We start from the raw sequence: 14,159 nt of genomic DNA, 5'->3' as shown, positions 1-14,159 counted from the left end.
CCAAAATGTCATTATTAACATACACATTTCCCAATGTCTAGACCTTTTAATATGCTCTTAATTAGATGGGGATACAGAATTGTGCACAGGTAATTCCAGGTGTCTGTGAAGTGAGGGAAGAAGAAAAATATTTGGTATGGTTGATCCCACTGATAACATGGAGATTCTGGCTTGGCCGTTCAGTCTTGTCTCATCAGTCTAGCTGCTGTTTCTAAGTCTTGGGGTAGAAGTGAATCAAATAGAGGGGCCTACTCTTAAATCTATTCTTAACGGTATTAAAGGCCCAAGGTTTGGGGTCAGACCTGGGCTCAGACCTCTTGCAAGGTGTGTGGTTAGTTGTGACTCCTCTGAGCATAATGCAGACTTTTAGGGTGGTAGCAACAATTACGACAAGGACGGTGGCCAACGCGAGCTTACGCTGCGTGCTGCGCAGTGTTCTAAGGACTTTCTATATGTATAGTAGCTCATTCAGTTCTCTCACAGCCATAATAATCCTATATACCGTCATTTTTAAGATGAGGAAACTGAGACACAGGAGATTTAAGTAAAGGTATTCAGGGTCACATAGTTACTAAGTGGCAGAGCCAGCATGTGAACTTGGACATTCTGGCCCGAGTGTGAGCTTTTAACTTACAGGGTTTACCATCTTCCAAAGTGAGAGTATCTGTAAAATGCCTATTAGGTCTTCAAAAAATAGATATGTTTACTTTGCTGAATAGAGTGCTACCTGTTCCTCAAGAAGCTTGTGTTCTTGTGTGATGCCAGATATTCCATAAATGAGATTCAAATTATGGTTTTTCAGAATGCATTTTACTTTTTTCAGTTACATACTATTTATGGGATATTTTTTTCCATAAAAGTTTTTTAGTAAGAATTGGAATTGAAATGTATCACCTTCTGTAAGACAGCATAGTCGACTTAGACTCTGAAGCTGGAAGGCCTCTTGGACTCCTGTTTTTATCCGAGTTGTTCTGCAGTTACCTTTGTGTGACCTTGGATACATGGTTTGACTCTGTGTCCCTTTTTGGCTGTAGACTGACAATAATCCTCAGAGTCATGGAACTCAGATGAGATAACCTGTGTTATGGTGCCTAGCAGTATGTCCAGTATGTTACCAGCTACTCCATAAATGCTAGTACTTTGCTCACCTCCCTGTTACAGATTTAGAACTGAAAGGAGCCTTAAAGATTGGAAACTGAGGCCCGATAGTGCAGTTACTGTGAGACTTAGAGCCAGTTTTCTGATTTCTCAGTCTTGTTCTGCTTTTGGTGTTCACACTTGTTTATGCATTGCATTCAAAAGCGTTATGTATATGACTTCTTTTTTTAAAGAACAAAGCCCAAATAGCTAAAATATTTTTGGTATTTTGAACTTTGAAACTAATCTTTTAAAAATCACATTGATAATTTAGTAAACCTGGAAGCCATTCAAATCACATATATGAAGTTTTAAAACCACTAACATTTCCTCTTTCATATTCATTAATTTTAATAAAGTACTGTTACAGAAAAAATAACTTACAAGCAACATGATAGAATAATTTTAAAAACCCATCCAATCACATTCAGAGAAATGGCTATTAACACTTTGAAATAAAAAAGGCTAATTATGACAGTACTTTGTAACTGACTTTTACAATTAAAAGATCAACTAATGGTCTATGCTAAATTCAGATCATGATAATTTTTATTTGTTCCATTGTGTGAATGGTTATCAGTTCCTTTTAGTAATCTCCTGTTTTTATGGCATGTCAGTTTTTTCCCAGGCTTTGTAGAAACATCGTATTTTGCAAAACTGCCCTATTTCACCAAAAATGGGATCTTTGGTTCATATGGTTGATCCTCGAATTCATTTTTAAGACTTTTGATGCATGTTAATAATTTTCCGCCAGAAATAAAATTCATATTTATCTTCTCACTAGGGAAAGCTATTGCATTTTTGAAGAAGCAGCAATGTGTGGCATAAATCTTATAGATCCTTTATATCTCTCTACATGTTGTCATTTTAATACTTTGCACAATGATATACTTGGAATAATATATTTTAATTTTCAGGAGTGGAATTATTTATAACTGCATATAATAAGATATCTCAAGTCATGTTCATGCAGTTTTTAAGAGCATTTTGTGGGTTTTTCTTTTTTCCTCTATTTGCATGTAGTGAGTGGTAAATTTGCATGGAACATCTGAAAAACAGAGCGGCAGAATGAATTGAATGTGTTTATTATTGTTTGTCACTTACCTTGATAGTTTAGAGACAAAGTCCTACTTTTGAGACAAAATTGAACTTACTAATGTGTCCCTTAATTGTCTTCTTGTGAGTTGTTCCGTTTCTCATGATTAACAAGATGTATCTCACGATTAACAAGATGTAAACTCTAATACTGTTTGCCATTTAGTCCTACATGTTTGTGAGATAATTGTAAGAACATCTTAAGAATTAAATTAGGTAAATTATTTTTTCTAGTTATGATTATTTGATGTTTTTATTCCTACATGTGTATTTGGAACCAAAAGGAATAGCTATAAATTATGGGTTTTTTTAATCAGTAGACTACTCAAAGTTATGGTCATCTTATCACATCAATAGTAGTAGAAGTATATAGATCTTAAGATTTGAATAAACTGTAAAGATAGAAATCTAGTCCAGCTTCTTACTTGACGAATAACCCCTTCTTCAGTATTCTTGCTGGGCTTCCCTGGGTGGCTCAAATGGTAAAGTTTGCCTGTAATACAGGAGACCCAGGTTAAATCCCTAGATCGGAAGTATCCCCTGGAAAAGGAAATGGCAACCCATTCCAGTTTTCTTGCCTGGAGAATTCCATGGACAGAGAAGCCTGGTGGGCTACAGTCTCAGTTCAGTTAGTTCAGTTCAGTTGCTCAGTTGGGTTCAATGTTTGGTGACTCCATGGACTGCAGCATGCCAGGCCTCCCTGTCCATCACCAGTTCCCAGAGCTGCTCAAACTCACGTCTGTCAAGTTGGTGATGCCATCCAACCATCTCATCCTCTGTCGTCCCCTTCTCCTGCCTTCAATCTTTCCAAGCACTGGGGTCTTTTCCAATGAGTCGGTTCTGCAGCCTACAGTGAGTCAGCCTGCAACGAGTCGATGAGTTGCAACGAGTCAGACATTACTAAGGGACTAACACTTTCACTTTCACTGACCTTGCTAGGTCTTCTGGAACAGCAGTAATGAAACATTCATTCACATACATTAAGCTCACAACGTAAGAGGGATATAAGATTTTGCTCTAAAGAGAATTTAAAATATTTGATATTCCCATGACATGGTATTAATGAGGTATTAATGGTATTATGGTAAGGTTTAATGACACCTTTTGGGTTCAGGGTAGTATGTTTTGAGCCACTTTCTTGCAATATAATAACAAGCTTGGAATATTTTATTTATAAATATCTTTTTAAATTCTCCATATAGTGAAAGGGGGGAGTCTTTTTTGTTCCACATAGAAGTTCTGTGTTACCTATCAATCAAGTATTTACAGATGTTGAAACAAAATGGGGATTATATAAAAGAAAGCTGGAATGGTACTTTAGACTCTTCATTTTCTTAGTGTTAATTTTAAAGTGATAACATACTAAAACTCTTACCCACAAAACTTTTCAGCTGTTGTGCTAAACAATTAAAACACATTAAACAAGCCCCACTCACCAAGCCAAAGGAAAGCACAGTCTATGAAAACAGTATTTTGACAAGCATTGATATTCATAGGTCTTAAGAAATAGCTATCAAATATTTCTCCAGATAAAGGTTTTGTGTAAGTAGTGCATCTCCATTTTCTATACTTCATCTTAATGTGCAAGTTATTACTTCAGTGCCTGACTAGCCTTCGCCTTGCTGATGATCTGTTGAGCTTTGTACCTGAGAGCTGTACTAATCACTGTGCTTATTGTTTGAATGTCTGGTACAGGAAGCGAGCAGCTGCAAAACATCTAATAGAACGCTACTACCACCAGTTAACTGAGGGCTGTGGAAATGAGGCCTGCACGAATGAGTTTTGTGCTTCCTGTCCAACTTTTCGTCGTATGGATAACAATGCAGCAGCTATTAAAGCCCTCGAGCTTTATAAGATTAATGCAAAACTCTGTGATCCTCATCCCTCCAAGAAAGGAGCCAGCTCAGCTTACCTTGAAAACTCTAAAGGTGCCTCTAACAACTGCTCTGACATAAAAATGAACAAGAAGGACGGGCAAGGAGCAAGAGATGATTTTAAAGGTAAGCTGTTCTATTTTTAATTGAGAATTTTTGACTGAAAACCAAATTAGAGATTTTCAAAATGTGTGAGGTGTTAACTGTTGTCATTTGCTTAGGACATGTTTATAGTGGAATTGATTTTTATGTTGAAAAGGGCAGACCTAAATAATAATTGAGTTAATGATTTAACTCTTTCACTATTCTTATGGTCTCTAATTAGAAGCAGATTATATTTCCAAAAGTTCCTTTCTTAATGGATTGATTAGAAATATTAAATGTTTCCCACTAGGAAAAATGTATTACATAGTAGTTAATCACACAGACTGGCCATGAAATCAATTAGCTTAGACTAGCTGGCTTAAGTATCTGGAATTTATTTTGGAACCTGAGCACTATATAGCAGATGGAGCAGAAAGAGGAGCTTCTATTTCTGAAGACACAGCAAATGTTGTAACAGTTACCTGAAGAATACTGGTTTTCCTTCTGATCTATTCTTTCAGTATCATGCTCACCTTCTCCCAGGCATTTAGCACACTCATACTGCCAAGAATCATTACCTAACAATGGTAGACTCTACCCAAGCCTTACTTGGCTGTCTAAATAATCCTGTATTCCGAAACTGTTAAATTTTTTTTTCTTTTAATCACCCAAGCTTTCTTTCTCCCAGTGAAGGCAAATCAGTATTAGAAACAAGCTAATTGAATTTCTGAATGAATGACAGCCCTGCCCAGAGGTAATTCTGTTTTAAAGAGAAAGCTTTTTGTTTAAGATGTATATAAGTTAAATCTCTATAAAATTTTTAGTACCGTCCGTCATTTGAATCAAGTTTAAATTAATTAGTGAAATGTAGTTGTGTTATAGCCTCTGTTTCCACAATAAAGTAATTCTTATAACTTTATACAACTTTATTGTGTGAATATTTCTAATTCTATGAATTAGCACACACCCTAGATAAATAAGGGAATGTTATTAATATGTATAATGTAAAAGTAGGGCTTCCCACATAGCTCAGTCAGTAAAGAATCTGCCTGCAATGCAGGAGACCCGGATTTGATTCCTGGGTGGGGAAGATCCCCTGGAGAAGGAAATGGCTACCCACTCCAGTATTCTTGCCTGGAGAATCCCATGGACAGAGCAGCCTGGCGGGTTATAGTCTCTGGGGTTGCAAGAGTCAGACACGACTGAGCGACTGAACCACCAGCACATTATGTGCATTTTCCCAGTAAGCGTGTATCACGAGAACAACAGTTACTGTGAACGTAGGGTGTGCTGTCACAGTTGAATGCAGCAAGCCATTGGGGGTTATAATACAGGATGGGTGTACCCATCTTCTTTTTGGCTGTGTTCTTTTTCTGGATTAGAGGTACTTACTGAGTGGTTCGTCCCAGTCTTCGTGTACTATTTAAGCTCAAATCTGTATAATTTAACAGTTTGTTCTTCCAGTCTGCAGCACTCCTCTTCCCGCCCCCTTTTTCTGGTAGCATCTGTATTCACTGTCGTATGTTTCCACTAGGAATCTTGAATGTATCAATGCCACTAGTACTTTTGAGTGCTAATTATATTTGCTGGCTCTAGTTTCAGTTTTGGATATTGAATAGTCTGCCCTAAACTCTGATTTTGCATGAGAATTTAAGTATAAAATGGTATAGATTAAAGAGTATTATTCACATATACATATATCATAAAATATATAGGTATATCATACAAAAATGTCTCAATTATTGTTTTCTCAGTAGAATGCCTCATTTTATGGATACCCAAATGTTAGAATGTTTATATCTCAAAATGCAGTGTCTTTTTAGCTAATTTATACTTATGTCTGAAAGATTCAGCTTAACATTTTAAGCAAAACACTATGTGGATAAAATATTGGTACTTTTTATGTAGAATTAGTAGAATGTCAGAAACACTTGAAGATGTTCTGAAGGGCATGACGTGTTACCAAAAGGGTGTGTGGGTCTAGAACGTTGCTGTCCATAACATAAGCCATGTTTACGGCATGCAAAGTGTTAACAACTTTATGATTTGATGATTAGGAAGCACAGTGTCCTATGTCTTCACTGGATAGTCATTTATAATAGCTACTTACCATGGATTGGTTGCATATTAAGAAATTAGGGTTTTTTTGCATTATCTTTAAAGAACCTGTTGTAATTTTTTTCCCATTAAAATAATGGGAAATACGCTCCAGTTAGCAGTTTCGCACTTTCCAGGAAGAGATTACTGAAGTTTAGAAGAAGATGCCTATGTGTTTTTAATAGAACAAACCTAAGGATTTTTTCTTAAAGGATTGTGGCCGTAGAAGAATTGTGTTGCCAGTCTGATATCAAGGACCGAAGATTAGATTTGTGGTGTGATAAAATCTCGTATTTTGGTGGTTCAGCATTTGGACTGTTCATTCACGAATTATTTGCATTTTAAAATGTCTTTTACTCTAAAGCAAATATAAAAGTAGAGGTAGGAATCATATTAAGAAATTTTATTTGTTGGACAGTACAAGGGTCCATTTGTCATAATGACGATAATTATCTACATCACTAAAATTATGCTCTAAGTATTTGATGACAAAGCTGTCATTCTTTTGATTAAAGGGATATATTAAGATTTTTGTCAATAACATTGTTTTACCAATATATCTTCTTAAAGTTAATAGACAAAATATATCACTTGTTCTCTTTCCAATAAACATATCTGAATAATTTATTCAAAATTATGAAAACTATTTGGAGTGCGTCATTTTTATTTCTTCCACAGTTTGATAATTTTTACTAGCCAATATGAAAAGTGGTCTTGAAATGTTCCCAGGTGGTGCAATGGTAGAGTATCTGCCTGCCAATGCAGAAGACTTAAGAGACATGGGTTGGATCCCTGGGTCAGAAGATCCCCTGGAGTAGGAAATGGCAATCTATTCCAGTATTCTTGCCTGGAAAGTTTCATGGACAGAGGAGCCTGATGGGCTACTGTCCATGGGTCCCAAAGAGTTGGACACGACTGAGCACAGCACATTGGTTTTTAAATTTGTTAAAGAACAGTTTCATGATGTGCAGATACCTCTATAATCTTTGTTTTCATAATTTGAAATGGTGATACTAGTTAGCTTATTTTATCTACTAATAAAAAATAAATGATTTTTTTTGTACTCAAAATATGAATTAGTCATGTTTGCTTCATTTATCAGGAAAGCAAACCCTCAGAAGTCTACTGATAGACTTCCACTGAGGTCTGCATACGTGTTTCATAAATCGGTCCCCCAAGTGCAAGTGAGGATTGGAATACTAGTGTTTAGTTTTTGCAGTTTCTTTCATAATGGCATGTCATGATAAAGATTGGTGAATGAATTTGGAGTTAGCCAACATAAAGTATCTGCCCGGATGTATTAGAGAACTGGAGAGAAGAGAGCAGTTTCAGAGGATCACATTTCAGATATGAAGTGATTTTAGTCCTTCTTTTGGAGTTAAGAGGTAATTACAGTAGAAAATGTAAGTTAATATAGCCCTGCAAACTAAATTGATATGTCTCAAGACACAAAAGTCTTGGGGTATTAGCCAGCATTAAACATAGACCTTCTTCTGTTAGTTTAGAATGAGATATTGTGTTTGGTCATTAAATATTTCATATCCTTTTAGTAATTGGTTAATCTTACCTGTCAAACATTTGAGTACTTTGAGTAATGCCAGACATGTTTGATAATAATTAAGGATCAGAGTACACACACACAAATACATGGAACCTTAGATTTTTTGATTATCTTTTCCCAGAGTATTTATTCTTCTCTTTGCTATTGATTTGTAAAGTGAAATTTGGTTTTTTACTGTTGTAAAGGCTATTTTCACTCACTCCTTTTTATTTAATGTAGTTATTTGACTATGGCATTGAAACACTTTTGCTTATTGTACTTTCATTTAAAATACATTTATTATTGTACCCCATAATTTGTTCTTATTTAAGTTTTATTTTATTGAAGTACTTATAATATGCAATAAATTGTTGACTATTAAAACATTTTCTTTTATACCTTGGGGCTTTCCCAGTGGCACAGTAGTAAAGAATCTGCCTGCCAGTGCAGGAGATGTGGGTTCAATCCCTGGGTCAGGGAGAATTTCTGGAGTAGGCAGTGGCAAACCACTCCAGTTTTCTTGCCTGGGAAATTCCATGGACAGAGGCTGATGGCCTACAGCCCATGGGATCACAAAGAGTCAGACATGACTGAGCACACACTGTTTGATATTCATGCAGGTCATAACAGAAAACGTGCTGTTACTGAGGTATATTTCTCAGCTTTGGTAGTGAAAATTTGTAATTATATAGGCTTATTTCAGATAATAGGATGGATTTTTCTGATTTTTTTTTCTTAGTTGATAATCGATTATGGAATGAGTGCATTATAGTTAATTTTAATTTTAAAGTTGTTTTTTTTTTTTCTTAGTTGAACTTCATGGGAGTTTTATGAGGTGTTAAGTCAACACGTTGCTTACTGTATGATGTTCCCAAGCATTGGGAACTTTTGAGTTTGAATGTTTTACGTTGTTTTCCACTTCAGTCACTCAGTACCTTCTTTGAAAAGGTCAAACACTATAAAAGCTCAGATTAAGTTGCACAAGATAAACCAACATTTGAGTAAGATGAGAACTCGGAGTTTTAGAAAATAGTGTGTTAAGATTCATTTTTGTGAGTGGGCTTGTGTTTTTTTCTTGAGTAAGCAAAGTGTGAGAGAAGGAACGCATGGAGGTTTTCTTTTTCTAACGTATCTCATGCAGTGGCACTCCTCTTAGGTACTCATGCATTCCATAACCTTCCATGTTGACTCTGTTCCTCTCAAGGGAATATACATATAGATTTAAATTTTGTCATTAAAGATAACGAGAGTCGTAGCGTTGTCTGTTTTTTCTGAAAGAGGATAATGGCAGATACAAAAAAGTCTGATAGCGAAAGCTGATAAGTAGGCCTAAGCTACATTGTTTAAAGACAGATATGAGAGGGAAGTAAAATGAATTCCAGCAAACTGCAACAAACTTTTTCATGTCTGTAACAATCCATTGCTCCAGATATTTTTGTCTCAAAAAATCCTTGAAGTGTTCTCTTCTTTTTTATTTCTTTTGTGATTTCATTAGCATTTCACCTTGTTAGCATTATTGTAACTGTGAAAATGTGTAGTAAGTTGAATTCAGTCTGGCCATTCATGACCTCCTGTCATTTTTGCCTTAGGATATTATTTCTTGATACGGAAGAGTGGATATAATAGAAAATCTTAATAAACTCCTATGGATTTAAATATTACAAGCTGAAGGAACAGTGGTAACATCAGTTTAGGGGAGATAATCATTACTTGTATTTTTAAGACTCTGAAGTCAAGGTGGGGGAAATGAAAGGTGGCTTGTAAGGATCAGCTAGACTGCAATATTAAGTAGACTCCAGAAAGAATGCTGTCTTATTACAAACAGTGGAAATTTATTTCTAGCTTGTCCACCAATCATAATATCCTGGATTGGCAGAGAGTTCTGATTCTCGCAGTCATTCAGAGATGGAGCTTTATTGGCAACTGTTATCCTCAACACGATTTTCAGAACCATCTTAGGAGTGTCATCCCATTAGCCAGAAGGAGAAAAACCTTGGCTTGAAAGTAGCACTTATCTCAGAAAGCTGGGAAGGAAGGAGAATGTGTCCAACTCTGTACCCAGAAAGGAGAGGAAGTAAATTTTGGTGACTACTAGTGGTATGTTTTGGAGAAGGAAATGGCAACCCACTCCAGTGTTCTTGCCTAGAGAATCCTGTGGATGGAGGAGCCTGGTGGGCTGCTTGCTATCCATGGGGTCGCACAGAGTCGGACACGGCTGAAGCAACTTAGCAGCAGCAGCAGCAGCAGCGGTGTTTCTCTTGTCTGTTTGTAAGTTGTCTTCTTCCCACTCTATTTTTTAATTACTATGTAACTATTTCCTGTTCCTGTGTAAGATTTATTCCAGCCTATTGCTTGGCTGGATATGGCAGTATCTGTCAACTTCAGAGTGTATGGTTAGTGATATATTAATTCTTCTCCGTCACCCACAGAATGATCACCCTGGGAAAAAAAACAAAACAAAACTATAAAGGAAGACTCAGAAAGGAACTGGTTTGGTTTTAGGACATGGGATGTTTCCAAAAGAAGACTCTGAAGAAACCTTTCTGAAAACATTGCCTCAGTCCTAGTCTTTTGAAAATAGTAGTGAAATGAGAAACCTCTCAGAAATAGCTGTTGTTTCTGGTCTACAGTGAGAAATGTGATGAATCAGCACATGATATCCTTGATTCATATTTACAGTTAATGGTGCATGTTAATATATGCCATCATTGTGAAAAGAGTTTGAGCTCATTAAAAGCTGTGTATAAGAATGTATATAGAATATGAAAAAATGAGTAAGGTTGTACTGCTATTACTAGTACATTGGGGAGAAAAGATAAGCATGTTTTGTTTGTTGAAACAAAGACACTTTTTAAAAATAGTTGTAAATCACAAGTGGTATTTAGTGTAAAATATTTGGCTATTTTGTTTTTCACTGGAATTTATTAAAGCAAATGTGCGTGTATGTTATGAAAATAAATGTTCTCTCTTCTCCTGATTTTCTAGATGTGACTTACCTAACCGAAGAGATGGTGTATGAAATTCTTGAATTATGTAGAGAGAGAGAGGATTATTCCCCTTTAATTCGTGTTATTGGAAGAGTTTTTTCTAGTGCTGAAGCATTGGTACAAAGCTTTCGGAAAGTCAAGCAACATACCAAGGAAGAACTGAAATCTCTTCAAGGAAAGGACGAAGATAAAGATGAAGATGAAAAGGAAAAGGCTGCATGTTCTGCAGCAGCTATGGAGGAGGATTCAGAAGCATCTTCCTCAAGGATAAGTGATAGCTCACAAGGAGATAACAACTTACAAAAGTTAGGCCCTGATGATGTGTCTGTGGATATTGAGGCTATTAGAAGGGTCTACACCAGATTGCTCTCTAATGAAAAAATAGAAACTGCTTTTCTCAACGCACTTGTGTATTTGTCACCTAATGTGGAATGTGACTTGACGTATCACAATGTATACTCCCGAGATCCTAATTATCTGAATTTATTCATTATTGTCATGGAGAATAGAAATCTCCACAGTCCTGAATATCTGGAAATGGCTTTGCCTCTGTTTTGCAAAGCAATGAGTAAGCTACCCCTTGCAGCCCAAGGAAAACTGGTCAGACTGTGGTCTAAATACAGTGCAGACCAGATTCGGAGAATGATGGAAACATTTCAGCAGCTTATTACATACAAAGTCATAAGCACTGACTTTAACAATCGAAATCTAGTGAACGACGATGATGCTATTGTTGCTGCTTCCAAGTGCTTGAAAATGGTTTACTATGCAAATGTAGTAGGAGGGGAGGTAGACACAAACCATAATGAAGAAGATGATGAAGAGCCCCTTCCTGAGTCCAGTGAATTGACACTTCAGGAGTTATTGGGAGAAGAAAGAAGGAACAAGAAAGGTCCTCGAGTGGACCCACTGGAAACTGAACTTGCTGTTAAAACTCTGGATTGTCGAAAACCACTTATCCCTTTTGAAGAGTTTATTAATGAACCACTGAATGATGTTCTAGAAATGGATAAAGATTATACTTTTTTCAAAGTAGAAACCGAGAACAAGTTCTCTTTTATGACATGTCCCTTTATACTGAATGCTGTCACAAAGAATTTGGGATTATATTATGACAATAGAATTCGCATGTACAGTGAACGAAGAATTACTGTTCTCTACAGCTTAGTTCAAGGACAGCAGTTGAATCCATATTTGAGACTCAAAGTCAGACGTGACCATATCATAGATGACGCACTTGTCCGGGTAAGTTGGGCTACTGTTTAAAAATTAGTTCTAGATCCAGTACCTAATGATGGGCATGCTGTAATACAGTTCAGTGAATTCATTTTATAAGTGACTTTTTGGGGAGGTGGGTGAATGTATATGATACTATATAGTATAGGAACGCATTGACTTTTTTATTGTAAGTACTATACTTATGTTGTTGCCCCATCCAAGTTTATAAATGTTCCACAAAATATTGATTGTCTTGTATCATGGTTAACTCTCTCTTTGAAAAGAATAAATTTTCTAAATTTGACAACTAACCCCCAAAGTTTTTTCATTCAGAAGAGAAGTGGATGTTTTAGAGCACAGAACAAGGGGACTTGGGAGATAGCCAATAAGAAGTGTGAATGTTAAGTCTTAATGGGGAGAAGTGGTAGGATAATACCACACCATAAAATAGAAGTGGTGTCTAAAAACTCCATCGTGTACAGTTTGTGAGGTAGATGAAGTGACCCAGCCTGGAGCACTCTGCTAGTGAGCGTCCCGCTGGGTCACCCTCTGTCTCTGTAAAGCACTGCTGGGCTGTGGGTTTCCTCCCACTTCAGCATACATACGGACTATGCAGGGCCTTAGAGTCGGTTGGAACTTGTGGGAAAACAACTATTCCAGGAATCTTATAATTAATGGTACCTGTATAATCATTCCAGTCTAGAGAGATTAAACTAGGAGAATGCTGAGAATACATGTACCGTCTTTCAGATAATGTTGCTTTTTGTTCATTCTTTACCTCCACAGAAAGTAAAAATTTACTGTCCTCATTTAAGAATATAAGCCTGACTAGAAGACAGAATCCAGTTGCCAATCACATGTACCAACATTTACTTTTGTCAGAGGGTTCTTGATCACAGAGTGGTGTTGTATTTATAATATTAGGTAAACCTGGTATTGCTAGTTGTATTTCATCAACTTCAACTAAAATTTAATGGCAACTAAAATGAAGATATAGTCAGTCTTATATACTTATAAAGGAAAAGAGCCCATGGCACAGATAACTAGAAAGTAATGATACTTATTTCAAAATGTACTTTAGTTTTAGAATTAGATTTGTCTAAAACTGAGAATTTATAAAACTAAATCATTGGGGAAAGTTGTTGGATATCTTGGAAATTTAAAAGGTGTGGAATTCTGTACTTCTCTGTTACTGTTTGTGTGTGTGTGTTTTTTAATACGAAATATATTTGTAGTGTTGAAGATTCTACATTATTTAAGAAACTCAGGCAGTTTTTCACAGGAGACAAGAAAGGGCAGTGGTTGCTTGAAGTAATTACCATTGCTGCTTTCTGGTGCCCTTTTCGTTTTATTTCAGTGGTTTTGAGCTACATGAATAACTAATAATGTACTACACTTAATAACTGATCTTCAGGCAACTAGTAACTTATTTTCTATAGTTTAGCAGAATGATAGGATATTGTATAAGGAAGTGATGATGTTTTATAGAAAGCATGTTGAGGTCTTTCTGTGAATTTGCATTGTTAGAACAGAAGAGCAAATCCTTAAACTACACGTTTTACCTTTGTCTTTTTGGAGTTTGGGATCCTTTCATCTGTTTCCAGCAAAAGCTATACCTGACCTTTAAAAGCAATGAAATTAACTCTGTAAGACTCAATTCAGAGTTTCAAAAAATTTTCTCCCTTACCAATTGCCTTCTCCTCTGAGATTTCTGAGAGCCTTACTCTCTCCCTCTGCCCCTGTCCCATTCCCTCGATAAGCCAGTAAAGCAAGATGAAGAACCTACAAAAGTTTAGATGCTTATTGTATAATTATTGTATTCTATTTAAAAAATTAACCTCCAGAATATTGAGCAAATAACCGTTTTGGTTTATAAGGACTTCCTCTGAGCAAGTGTTAGGGTAAAGCTAACTGTGAGCTTTTAAATTATGCTAGCAAATTTTTTTTTCCCCCATATGTTTGGCTTATTATATCAAAGCTAATTAGTGTTCACTGGGTAACATCTGTACTTGAATATTACCACTTCAGAAACCCTTTATGTGAGGCACTTTGCTAAGCAGTAGAGATGTAAAGATGAATCATGATTGCTGAGGAGCTTAGGGGCACACATTAAACAGATTTGGTCTC

General features: G+C 36.2%; 1 protein-coding gene across 5 annotated transcripts in view; it reads left to right on the top strand.

Moving 5' to 3' along the window:
* The window catches only part of UBE3A (ubiquitin protein ligase E3A), a 92,991-nt gene that overhangs the window by 59,060 nt on the left and 19,772 nt on the right, over window positions 1-14,159 (top strand). For 3 of the 5 annotated variants that reach the window (XM_052659709.1, XM_052659711.1, XM_052659710.1), the window contains 2 exons: window positions 3,928-4,232; window positions 10,813-12,059. In XM_052659709.1, coding sequence (XP_052515669.1) covers window positions 3,928-4,232; window positions 10,813-12,059 — 1,552 coding nt within the window. The remainder of the gene's footprint in view (window positions 1-3,927; window positions 4,233-10,812; window positions 12,060-14,159) is intronic. The other 2 variants (XM_052659712.1, XM_052659713.1) reach the window with 1 other exon arrangement.

The sequence above is a fragment of the Budorcas taxicolor genome, chromosome 21, assembly GCF_023091745.1.
Source record: "Budorcas taxicolor isolate Tak-1 chromosome 21, Takin1.1, whole genome shotgun sequence".
NCBI lineage: Eukaryota > Metazoa > Chordata > Mammalia > Artiodactyla > Bovidae > Budorcas > Budorcas taxicolor.
This window is presented reverse-complemented; position numbering and strand designations above follow the sequence as displayed.